The sequence below is a fragment of the Hyperolius riggenbachi genome, chromosome 12 (assembly GCF_040937935.1).
Source record: "Hyperolius riggenbachi isolate aHypRig1 chromosome 12, aHypRig1.pri, whole genome shotgun sequence".
Taxonomy (NCBI): domain Eukaryota; kingdom Metazoa; phylum Chordata; class Amphibia; order Anura; family Hyperoliidae; genus Hyperolius; species Hyperolius riggenbachi.
This window is the reverse complement of record NC_090657.1, coordinates 147,476,491-147,489,782: the sequence shown is the minus strand read 5'-3', so window position 1 is coordinate 147,489,782 and position 13,292 is coordinate 147,476,491. Positions and strand designations below refer to the sequence as shown.

Sequence of the window (13,292 nt, the reverse complement as noted above, 5' to 3'; positions counted from 1 at the left end):
GAATTAGCTGTCTGGGGCAGGTTTTATTTCCCAGCAGTAGACCGACCTCTATTAATCAAGCTGCAAAACTCTAATCCATCTTCCCTACAGTTACTGCCATCATCCATATTTCCTACTTTGGTCGGTGCCAAAAGTAATATATTGATAAATCCCCCAAAAGATTATTGTTTAAAGATAAATAACATACATATCGCGAATCTTCAGCAGTTGCAGCAAAACGGCCATGCACAGAACAGAATGCATTATCATTTAACAAACAAACACAGAACATTTATATAGATTTAATTCTATCAGATTTCAATATATCTATATACAGGGGCATAACTACAAATCATGTGGCCCCACAAATTTTGCTGGGGTTCCCAATGTTTACGCCATTTCCCTTGCCTACATCTGGTGACCCACCCAGCCGGGGCACCCATTTTGCAGTGGTCATAAAGACAGCCCCTTCCATGGAGTTATTCAAATCCAGACTGAAAAGCCACCCGTTTAGCCTGGCATTTCTGGAGAGTTCTTCCCCTGTACCACAATTTAATTGGTCTGAGCCATGTTTATGCGCTTTGAGTCCTACGGGAGAAAAGCGCTTTACAAATGTTATTTGTTGTTGTCCAGGATGAATTAAAAATCAGCTCTTGCTGTAAATGTGTACTTTAACTAAAGTAGCATCAACAGTGGTATAATAAGCTACCAACAGTTAGGGGCATAACTATGAATCATGGGGGCCCCCAGCAAAACTTGGATAAGGCCCCATGTATACACCCTTCCCCTTGCTAACCCCTTATGAGCCTCACAGCCAGAGGTCCATCTTACAGGGGTCATAAACAGGTGTGGCCATCATAATCCTCACACCCATAACATGTGTAGCCACAAAAACACCTGATCTGAAGGATCAACCCCTTTATCAGAGGGAGTGAAGTTGCAGTGGGGACCTCTTTACAGCTCTGGTTCCCTGACCCTCTCCAGTCTTAAGTATGTTTGCTATGACCAAGCAAATATTGAAAACATTTTCTATCTAATAGTAGAAATCATTTTGAAAATACTGCCAGAAATGTTTTTGGGGGATCAGTTATATTTTCAGTTTTCACCACCTCAGTAGAACCATTGTGAACTGACCCCATAGCCTACTGTCTCTTCATTTCTCTTTTAGTAAAGCAGCCTACTGTCTGGGGCCCACTGAAGCGCTTTCAGCAGTGTTTTTGAATACGGGGTTGTTCGGGGTGAATTAAAAATCAGCTCTTGCATCAAAGCGCATTCAGCAGCATTTTGGAATCGCTGATAATTCCAAAAGCTCTAGGTTAATAAAAGTCAATGGAGGAAATCCCACAGTTGTGATGCCTGTAGCATTTTTGGAGCGTTTGCAACTAAACACAAAGGATAGGATTGCTGCAAAATCGCAAATGTAATTTTGCATTACTTAAGTACCCAAAACCACTTGTTGTACCCATAAAGACTTACTACTGGAAATCACAAATCACAATCACTATAAAAATTGCTAACACTAAATTCAAAAACACTTCAAGATCGCCAGAAATCACTCTAGAAAACACTGCAAAAATCACTACAAAAATCACTTAATTGATTTCAATTGCGGTTTATGATTTCTGTTGGGCCCCAGCCCTAATAAGGGGTACAGCTGCACAGATTTCACATATCGTAGACATGATTTATCAAGACAGGTAAAGCAAGGGTGGATTAGTTGCCCACATACTGTATTGTATAGAGGTGATCATCACCAGCATAGTACCAATGAAGAGCTAATACAGTGGTTGAATAAGGGTCCCTACTAGGCCCCTTCAGTCCATGGGCCCAAGTACAGTTGTAACCTCTACATCTTCTATTGCTACGTCACTGAACAGCGAAGTGAAGGCTCTCTGCTTTCAAATGCAAGTTACTAAAGAAGCTCCGTTTATAGCGTATTAATCAATGAAGATCTAAAACTGCATAACACCCATAGTCCACAGTTAAAATTTTACCCTTTAAATATTTGTTTAGTTAAGGTTAACAATAAGTCAGAAAATGCAATCCTTTTACTCAAAGGAAATCTTAAATTGCCGAAGTAATACAAGAAGTTTACATGAAATGATCAGTGATGTCTCCCTATCGCTAGAGAGCATCCTATTATGTTCTTTATAAATGAAATATTCCATGCTGGGAAATGTATTGAAGAACCCCAGAGCTGACTTACCATCCATGGTGCCTTGATGTCCTTCTCCTCTGTTGTGCAGTTCAGGTAGAGCTCGGACAAACAACTGAATGGATGTGAATCAACCATTATTTGTATCTTCTTCACTGCCCTCTCTATTAAAATTCCTATGAGTGAGTGTTTTATGAGAGTGTTAATGGGACATGCCTTAATGCTTACACTGAAGGCAACCCTTCCTGGTCTGCTGCACACAGGAAAACCGGAAGAGCCGAGAAGAATCCAGCCTGTCCACCGTCTCACTTTGGCATGTAAGGCCATGCTCACTAATGAAAATAGCTTGGCACGTTCCTACGCAACTATTTACCCTGTGACAAGAAACGTGTCTTCCAGCCGCACCGATCCGTAGCGTAAATCATATTTTTACAAGCTCTGAAGGATGGTTCAGGCTAATCCCACAAACATGTCTGGCCTAGTTTTCCTCCGTGTCCCGGCTGAGATGTACATCGTGCGACATGTTGTTCTACTTCTTTGTTTTACACAAGACATTGTTGTGGGCGGTGCCAAGCACGTTGCTCTGATGGATGCTACTGCTGCTTCCATGAGTTTATCTTGCTGTACAGAGGGATTGTACATCACAAACCTCTGGAGCTTTGGTTACTTCATTTGAATTAATTTGCTGACACATAATAATCAATTAGCTAATCACGGCTACTATTGCTTTTAAAATAAAAAATGAAAGGGTAACTCCACATCAGAATGAGTATATCTATATTGTATACTGTATGCTAGCTAGCACAACACAAGCCAGTTTTAATTGTTGTTTTTTTTTTTTTTTGCAACTGCTAAAACTTTGTAATGCTACAATTGATAAAGTTTTGAGTTAATTATTATTATTTTTTATTTATATGGCACCAACAACTTCTGTAGCGCTGTACATAGTACAAAACAAATATTGGGGAACATATATACATATTCAAGACACTGTACAATCATAACATCCAGTAATCCAAGTACAAATACATACTGTATATAGTCACTGTGTGGTTTGAGACATTACTAAAATTGGTACATGTTCATATGGCAAATTACAGCAAAATAAGAAACAATAGGAGGAGGTTTGAAAAGGTGTGTTTTGAGAGTGTGTTTGAAGATTTCCAGGCTTGGAGTATGACGGGCAGGCTGTGGGAGAGAGTTCCAAAGGAGAGGGGCCACTTGTGAGAAGTCCTGGATGCAAGAGTGAGCAATGGTGAAAAAGCTAAAGGACAAAAGGGTAACTGTAACGATTGGTGTCAGCACGCAGAGAGAATCTGATTATTGGTGATCTGCAGTATCACCAAGAATGCAGATATATACCCGATTATTGATGATCTGCAGAATCGCCGATCATACAGATATATTGCTAACCTCTGGACACCTGTTGGTATGTGAGTGTTTGGTGTAACAGTAGCACTTTGAGCAATGCACCTGCTGAGCAGGTGATAATTGACAGTAAGGAGACAGTGCTCTGAGAGCACGGGAACCTTCCAGCAGCCTGAGACTCTTCAAGGGGTGGAGTCAGGCTGAAGATAGGAAAGGTCAGAGAATGAGTGACACCTGAAGGTGGATGTCACTAACTGGTCTGGAGACTCTCTTAACAGGAGAGATAGCTCTCGAGGTCGGACTCGCCTGGTCGGCAACACACTGACAGATAAGGTACAAAGACAAAAGGCTGATTCGGTATCCAAGGCAAGCAGGGTCTGGCAACGGAATATCAGATATGCGAGGTACCGAATCAGAAGACAGAGGAGTAGTCAGAAAAGCAATAAGTCATAACAGATATCAACAAAGCCTAGTCTGGGTGCGAGGTCCGTGGTCTCGGCACCCTGGAACTAGTCTGAAGGATAACACAGATGAATATACAGTTCCCTAGTCTGGGTGCGAGGTCCGTGGTCTCAGCACCCTGGAACTAGTCTAGAGTATAACACAGATGAATATACAGTTCCCTAGTCTGGGTGCGAGGTCCGTGGTCTCAGCACCCTGGAACTAGTCTGGAGTATAACACAGATGATAATACAGTTCCCTAAGCTGGGTGTGAGGTCCTTGGTCTCTACACCCTGGAACTAGCTTGAGCATAAACAGAATAACAGTTCAAGTAATCTGGCTAAGTGTGAATTCCCAGGTCCACCTGGTTCAAACACACTGTATGAGGTCTGAGTGCTTCCACGTAGTGATCGCAACAGCAGACAACTTGCAAGTGACCAGCAGGAACTATATATGGAGTAGTGCTCTGCAGCACCACCCCTAATTGCTCAACCAATAGTATCTTGCTCTGGAGTCAGCTGATCGTCGTGGTCAGCTGACTCTTCCTGCTTAGTATAAGTATTCTGCCTCTCAGCGCGCGCGCGTGTATTCCTAAGCCTGTGTGCACTAACAGACCCAGCCACACCAGACACACGCTGCCGCGTGCAAACCGCCTGACTGTTGTTGCATGCGGCGGCTTTTCCGCGTTCCGCCCTGTCACTAGTCACATGCTTCCACGTGCAAACCGCCGCGCTGGACGCGGAATCAGCCGCCTGCTCAGTAGCACACACGCGGCTTTTCCGCGATCTCTCACAGTAACAATGGCAAAAGTGTAAGGTTTGGTTTACATGACTTCCCACAAATATATTTTTGTATCATTTCATTGCACACAATTTGTATGCATTTCATATGTTCCAAAGGCACAATTTGGGCACGCCAGGAAATTACCACCTTTGGGGCACAAAAAATAGTGGCGGCAGAATTCTGCAGCATAGCGGAACTCTGCAGGAGAAACATAGTGGTGGCAGATTTCCTCTACAGTAGTTAGTGTCCGGAGTAGCTGGGGGGTAGTTAGCGTTAGGCATCGATAGAGTATGGTTCTTGTTAGGCATAGCTAGGGCAGGGTTCTTGTTAGGCATATATAGGGGAGGGTTCTTGTTGGGCATATATAGAAGAGGGATATATATATATATATATATACACATATATATATATATATATATACACACACATATACATATACATATGTATATATATATATATATATATATATATATATATATATATACATATATACATATACATATATATATATATATATATATACATATATATATATATATATATATATATATATATATATATATATATATATATATATATATACTAGCTGGACGCCCGGCTTTGCCCGGGTATGTATTTGGCTAGTGTTGGCTCTGCCCACTTTTCCTAACCCTAACACACAATTACGTAATGAACAAGTATGTGAGCTTTGTGGTCTTTGGCATCAATAATTTGCAATGAAATAAAATTAATCTGATTGGATGTGGCTCCACCCCTTTTCTGAATTTTAACCCCAATCACTCAATGGCCAACTGTACCAGGTACAGGTGAATAACAGTGCAAGAATGGCAGCAATTAAATATTACCCTTAAAAATTAATAAGTGGATTTTGATTGGCTTTTTTAGGCTCCACCCACTTTTCTGAATATTAATCCCAGTCACCCAATGATCAACTGTACCAGGTTTGAGGCTTGTGCCATTAACAGTGCAAGAATGGCAGCAATGTAAATATTCCCCTGAAAAATTAATAGGTAATTTTTTATTGCCTTTTGTGGCTCCACCCACTTTTATTAATATTAACCCCAGTCACCCAGTAACCAACTGTGCAAAGTTTGAGAGCCCTATCATTAACAGTGTAAGAATGGCTGCTGTTTACATTTTCCCAGTAAAATTTGAATTTGTCTCCGCCCACTTATGACCCGGCATTGCCCGCTTATGTATTTTGGCTGGTGTTGGCTGTGCCCACTTTTCTAACCCTCACACACAATGAATCAATTACTCAATTACCAAGTTTGTGAGCTTTGCAGTGTTTGGCATCAATAATTTGCATTGGAATGAAACAAATCTAATTGGCTGTTTATGGCTCCACCCCCTTTCTGAAATTGAACGCTAGTCACCCAATGATCAACTGCACCAGGTTCGAGGCTTGTGCCATTAACAGTGCAAGAATGGCAGCAATGTAAATATCCCCCTTGAAAATCAATAGGTTAGTTTTGATTGGCTTTTATAGACCCCACCCACTTTTCTGAATATTAATCCCAGTCACCCAGTAACCAACTGTGCAAAGTTTGAGAATCCTACCATTCCATTAACAGTGTAAGAATGGCTGCAGTTTACATTTTCCAGTGAAATGTGTATTTGTCTCCGCCCCCTTTTTGGTTATGGGAATAAAAAGTATCCTATACTTTATTCCAGGTAATGTACTATGTGTGTGCCAAATTTCATTCAAATCCATTCAGCCATTTTTGCGTGATCGAGTAACAAACATCCAAACATCCGAACTTTCCCATTTATTATATTAGTAGGATATATACATGTATATATATACACACATATATATATATCTCCTACTACTATAATAATAAACTACTATAATAAATGGGAAAGTTCGGATGTTTGGATGTTTGGATGTTTAGATGTTTGGATGTTTGGATGTTTGTTACTCGATCACGCAAAAATGGCTGAACGGATTTGAATGAAATTCGGCACACACATAGTACATTACCTGGAATAAAGTATAGGATACTTTTTATTACCATAACCAAAAAAGGGGGCGGAGACAAATACACATTTCACTGGAAAATGTAAACTGCAGCAATTCTTACACTGTTAATGGTAGGGTTCTCAAACTTTGCACAGTTGGTCGTTGGGTGACTGGGATTAATATTCAGAAAGGTGGGTGGAGTCTATAAAAGCCAATAAAAATTAACCTATTGATTTTCAAGGGGAATATTTACATTGCTGCCATTCTTGCACTGTTAATGGCACAAGCCTCAAACCTGGTATAGTTGATCATTGGGTGACTTGGGTTCAATTTCAGAAAGGGGGTGGAGCCACAAACAGCCAATTAGATTTGTTTCATTTTAATGCAAATTATTGATGCCAAACACCACAAAGATCACAAACTTGGTAATTGATTATTGTGTGTTAGGGTTAGAAAAGTAGGCACAGCCAACACCAGAAAAATACATAAGCGGGTAATGCCGGGTCATAAGTGGGCAGAGACAAATACAAATTTTACTAGGAAAATGTAAACAGCAGCCATTCTTACACTGTTAATGGTAGGGTTCTCAAACTTTGCACAGTTGGTTACTGGGTGACTGGGATTCATATTCAGAAAAGTGAGTGGAGTCTATAAAAGCCAATCAAAATTAACCTATTGATTTTCAAGGGGAATATTTACATTGCTGCCATTCTTGCACTGTTAATGGCACAAGCCTCAAACCTGGTACAGTTGATCATTGGGTGACTAGGGTTCAATTTCAGAAAGGGGGTGGAGCCACAAACAGCCAATTAGATTTGTTTCATTCCAATGCAAATTATTGATGCCAAACACCGCAAAGCTCATAAACTTGGTAATTGAGTAATTGATTAATTGTGCATTAGGGTTAGAAAAGTGGGCACAGCCAACACCAGCCAAATACATAAGCGGGCAATGCCGGGTAATAAGTGGGCGGAGACAAATACAAATTTTACTGGGAAAATGTAAACAGCAGCCATTCTTACACGGTTAATGATAGGGTTCTCAAACTTTGCACAGTTGGTTACTGGGTGACTGGGATTAATATTCAGAAAAGTGGGTGGAGCCTACAAAAGGCAATCAAAATTCACCTATTGATTTTTCAGGGGAATATTTTATTGCTGCCATTATTGCACTGTTAATGGCACAAGCCTCAAACCTGGTACAGTTGATCATTTTGTGACTGGGGTTTACATTCATAAAACAGGGTGGAGCCACACACAGCCAATATGATTTGTTTCATTTTAATGCAGGTTATTGATGCCAAAGACCGCAAAGCTCACAAACTTGGTCATTGAGTAATTGACTAATTGTGTGTTAGGGTTAGGAAAAGTGGGCGCAGCCAACACCAGCCAAATACATAGTCGGGCAATGTCGGGTCATCAGTAGGCGGAGACAAATGCAAACTTCACTGAGAAAATGTAAAAATGCAGCAATTCTTACACTTTTAATGGTAGGGTTCTCAAATTTGCACAATTGGTCACTGGGTGACTGAGATTAATATTCAGAAAAGTGGGTGGAGCCTATAAAAGCCAATCAAAATCCACCTATTGATTTTTAAGGGGAATATTTAATTGCTGCCATTCCTACACTGTTATTCACCTGTACCTGGTACAGTTGGCCATTAGGTGATTGGGGTTCAAATTCAGAAAAGGGGTGGAGCCACATCCAACCAGAATAGATTTATTTCATTGCAAATTATTGATGCCAAAGACCGCAAAGCTCACATACTTGGTCATTAAGTAATTGTGTGTTAGGGTTTGGAAAAGTGGGCAGTGCCAACACTAGCCAAATACATACCCGGGCAACGCCGGGCATCCAGCTAGTATATATATATATATATATATATATATATATATATATATACATATATATATATATATATATATATATATATATATACATATATATATATATATATATATATACATATATATATATATATATATATATATATATATATATATATACATATATATATATATATACATATATATATACACATATATATATATATATATATATACAGGCAGGGCCGGCCTTAGGTTTCACAGCGCCCTGAGCGAAACCGGATTTTGTTGCCCCCCCCCATAAGTAGCATAGTTGTCCCCATATAGGTAGCATAGTTGCCCCCAGTGTAGGTAGTATAGTTGCCCCATATAGGTAGCATAGCTGCCCTCAGTGTAGCTAGTACAGTTTCCCCCAGTGTAGTAGCATGGTTGCCCCCAGTGTAGTAGCATGGTTGCCCCCAGTGTAGGTAGTCTGCCCCCAGTGTTGGTAGTTTGCCCCAAGCAGCGTAGGTAGTTTGCCCCCAGCAGCGTAGGTAGTTTGCCCCCAGCGGCGTAGGTAGTTTGCCCCCAGCGGCGTAGGTAGTTTGCCCCCAGCAGCGTAGGTAGCTTGCCCCCAGCAGCGTAGGTAGCTTGCCCCAGTATGCCCCCAGCATAGGTAGCTTGACCCCAGCAGCGTAGGTAGCTTGCCCCCAACGTTGGTAGCTTGCCCCAGTATGCCCCCAGCATAGGTAGCTTGCCCCAGTATGCCCCCAGCATAGGTAGCTTGCCCCAGTATGCCCCCAGCGTAGGTAGCTTGCCCCCAGCGTAGGTAGCTTGCCCTAGTATGCCCCCAGCGTAGGTAGCTTGCCTCAGTATGCCCCCACCGTAGGTAGCTTGCCCCAGTATGCCCCCAGCGTGGGTAGCTTGCCCCCAGCGTAGGTAGCTTGCCCCAGTATGCCCCCAGCGTAGGTAGCTTGCCCCAGTATGCCCCCAGTGTAGGTAGCTTGCCCCAGTATGCCCCCAGCGTAGGTAGCTTGCCCCAGTATGCCCCCAGCGTAGGTAGCTTGCCCCAGTATGCCCCTAGCGTGGGTAGCTTGCCCCCAGCGTAGATAGCTTGCCCCAGTATGCCCCCAGCGTAGGTAGCTTGCCCCAGTATGCCCCCAGCATAGGTAGCTTGCCCCAGTATGCCCCCAGCGTAGGTAGCTTGCCCCAGTATGCCCCCAGCGTAGGTAGCTTGCCCCCTGCGTAGGTAGCTTGCCCCAGTATGCCCCCAGCGTAGGTAGCTTGCCCCAGTATGCCCCCACCGTAGGTAGCTTGCCCCAGTATGCCCCCAGCGTGGGTAGCTTGCCCCCAGCGTAGGTAGCTTGCCCCAGTATGCCCCCAGCGTAGGTAGCTTGCCCCAGTATGCCCCCAGCATAGGTAGCTTGCCCCAGTATGCCCCCAGCGTAGGTAGCTTGCCCCAGTATGCCCCCAGCTTAGATAGCTTGCCCCAGTATGCCCCCAGCTTAGGTAGCTTGCCCCAGTATGCCCCCAGCGTAGGTAGCTTGCCCCAGTATGCCCCCAGCATGGGTAGCTTGCCCCCAGCGTAGGTAGCTTGCCCCAGTATGCCCCCAGCGTAGGTAGCTTACCCCAGTATGCCCCCAGCTTAGGTAGCTTGCCCCAGTATGCCCCCAGCGTAGGTAGCTTGCCTCAGTATGCCCCCAGCGTGGGTAACTTGCCCCCAGCGTAGGTAGCTTGCCCCAGTATGCCCCCAGCGTAGGTAGCTTGCCCCAGTATGCCCCCACCGTAGGTAGCTTGCCCCCACCGTAGTAGCTTGCCCCAGTATGCCCCTAGCGTAGGTAGCTTGCCCCCAGTGTAGGTAGCTTGCCCCAGTATGCCCCCCTTCCCTCCCCCCTTAATGTGGCAGCGGGCCGGGCAGAGACCTACTCACCTGACATCCAGCTCCAGCGCCGACCTCACTCTTCTCTCCCCGCCTCCGCTCCATCTGTAGTTAGAGCAGGCTACAAGAAAATGGCCGCCGTTTGTCTGCATTTGTGGACATCTGGCGGCCATTTTCTTGTAGTCCTGCTCTAAATATAGACGGAGAGGACACGGGGAGACAGCGGGGCGGCAAGGGGCGACAGGGCGCATGCGCCCTTGAGAGCATGGCGCCCTGAGCGACCGCACAGGTCGCTCATAGCAAAGGCCGGCCCTGTATACAGGGTTTGGACAAAATAATGGAAACACCTTGAAAATCAACAAAATATACTTTAATATGATGTAGGTCCACCATCTGCGGCAATTACAGCCTCAATTCTCCAAGGTATTGATTCATACAAATTGTGAATTGTTTCCAAAGGAATTTTAGCCCATTCTTCAGTTAAAACACCCTCCTGTTCTTTTAGAGACGGCGGCGGAAATCGACTTCTTACTTGAATCTCTAACAACGACCATAAATGCTCAATAATGTTGAGGTCTGGGGATTGTGGTGGCCAGATGAGATGCTCAACTTCATTAGAATGTTCCTCGTGCCATTCTTTAACAATTCTAGCTGTATGGATTGGGGCATTATCATCTTGAAAGATGGCATTCCTCTCCGGAAACAGTTCTTGAACCATAGGATGAACTCAAACAGACATCAAACAAATGACAGCACTCATAGGCTGCAACTGAATTGTAGACCAACAGAGGCATGCAGAGCCCCACAGGGCTAAATACATGCCTTGAATGCAAATCAGATCATGTACTAGTCCTAATCTATAATTTGAATGCAAATTGATGCACATGGATGCAGCTAGCCATAAGTACACTTACATGAGTTTTGTACAGCAGGAGACATTGGCAGCGCTTCCAAACAGAGGCTGCACCCAAATTGACTACCTGCAATAGATGTGCAGAGCGCCACAATTGTGGACTAAAATACACAACATGCATTCAAAACAGGTACAGCAAAGGAGGACGTTATCTTAAGTATAAATAATATGTGCACAAATTATTCCCTACTAGACTTCCCTACGGCGGTGACGGGTCCTCTCGGGGAAGACCTACCGCTAGTCTAACTATAAAAACACGATTTTTTCCTAGTGCTGCTAGTCATAAAATGGTATACACATTTCTCTCAAACAGACATCAAACAAATGACAGCGCTCATGTTTTTATCGTTAAACTAGCGGTAGGTCTTCCCCGAGAGGACTCGTCACCGCTGTGGGGAAGTCTAGTAGGGAATAATTTGTGCACATATTATTTATACTGAAGCTTACGTCCTCCATTGCTGTACCTGTTTTGAATGCATGTTGTGTATTTTAGTCCACAATTGTGGAGCTCTGCACATCTATTGCAGGTAGTCAATTCGGGTGCAGCCTCTGTTTGGGAGCGCTGCCAATGTCTCCTGCTGTACATAGGATGAACTCAGTCGCCCAAAATTCCTAAATAGTCTTGGCTGTTAATTCTTCCATGAAGGGAAATCATTGGCCCAGTGGATTTCCAAGAAATAGCACCCAGATCATCACAGAACCCCCGCCATGTTTTATGGTTGGGAGAAGGCAGTCTGGATGAAATGCTTCTTTCGGCTGTCTCTAAACGTTCACTCGGCCAAAGGTCGGAAATAATGTAAACGATGATTCGTGAGATAAAATCACATTTTTCCACTGCTCGAAGGACTAATTCTGGTGGTTTCTACACCACTCTAAACGCTTTGAAACATTTGTCTTTGAGAGCAGAGGTTTTCTAATTGCAGTTCTTCTGTGGAATCCACATTTGTGCAGCTCCCGACGAACAGTTTTTGTGGAAACTAGGTTCTGTAGGTGTTCATTCAGCTCTGCAGTGATTTTAGAAGCCGTGGTCTTGCGAGCTTTTATAACAATTAGATTTAGAGTCAGACGGTCTCTCTGACAACTGTGACTTTCAGCCACAACTGTGCTTTGCTGAGGACGTTTTTACTTCTCTTTCAAAGGCAGTCATTACTTTTGAGACAGTACCTCTTGAAATGCCAAGCATTCTGGCAATTTCTGTTACAGTAGCGCCTGCCATACGAGCACCAACAATTTGGCCTCTTTGAAAGTCTGAAAGATCTGCCATTTTTATAAATTATAACCACCTTTTGTTTAAATATCTGTGAAAACAATTATTTTAATTAAATATATCAAATAACAAAAATATTAAACAAAACATTTTTTGACATATGTCAAGTTTTGATTGCTTAACATATGTTCAAAGATTATGATGTCAAAATGTTACGTGTTTCACTTATTTTGTCCAACCCCTATATATATATATATACTGTATGTATGTATATATATATATATATATATATATATATATATATATATATATATATATATATATATAATTTAAAATTTGCACAGAAGAGTGTCCAAGGGTCAATGCAGAGTTGCAGACCTGTTATGAGCCTGCCACTGAAATTCAGCACAGGCATTCATCTCACCAACGATCTCCTTATTACAACCTAAATTCAGTAGTTGAGTGTTGTTTTTTTTTTAATTTAATTTATACTTTGAACAAACAAAGAACTCATTAAGAATTTTCAATGCCTCCACAGTTGAAAAGTACGGGTCTGTCAGGGTCAAAATAAGATCATCAGCATGAGCTTGCTGTTTGATATGCTGATTAGAGATGTCGCGAACATCAAATTTTATGTACACGAACGGCAAACGCGAAGTTCCACAAATGATCGCAAACATGTGAACTCCGTGAACCGCCATAGACTTCAATGGGCAGGCGAATTTTAAAACCTACAAAGACTGTTTCTGGCCACAAAAGTGATGGAAAAGTTGTTTCAAGGGGTCTAACACCTGGACTG

General features: G+C 42.8%; 1 protein-coding gene across 1 annotated transcript in view; it reads right to left on the bottom strand.

Moving 5' to 3' along the window:
- Positions 1-2,255, bottom strand: part of LOC137540874 (protein-glutamine gamma-glutamyltransferase E-like) — a 60,700-nt gene extending 58,445 nt beyond the window's left edge. Inside the window, exon 1 of the mRNA XM_068262062.1 lies at positions 2,186-2,255. Coding sequence (XP_068118163.1) covers positions 2,186-2,192 — 7 coding nt within the window. The 5' untranslated portion in view covers positions 2,193-2,255. The remainder of the gene's footprint in view (positions 1-2,185) is intronic.
- Positions 2,256-13,292: the final 11,037 nt, after the last annotated feature.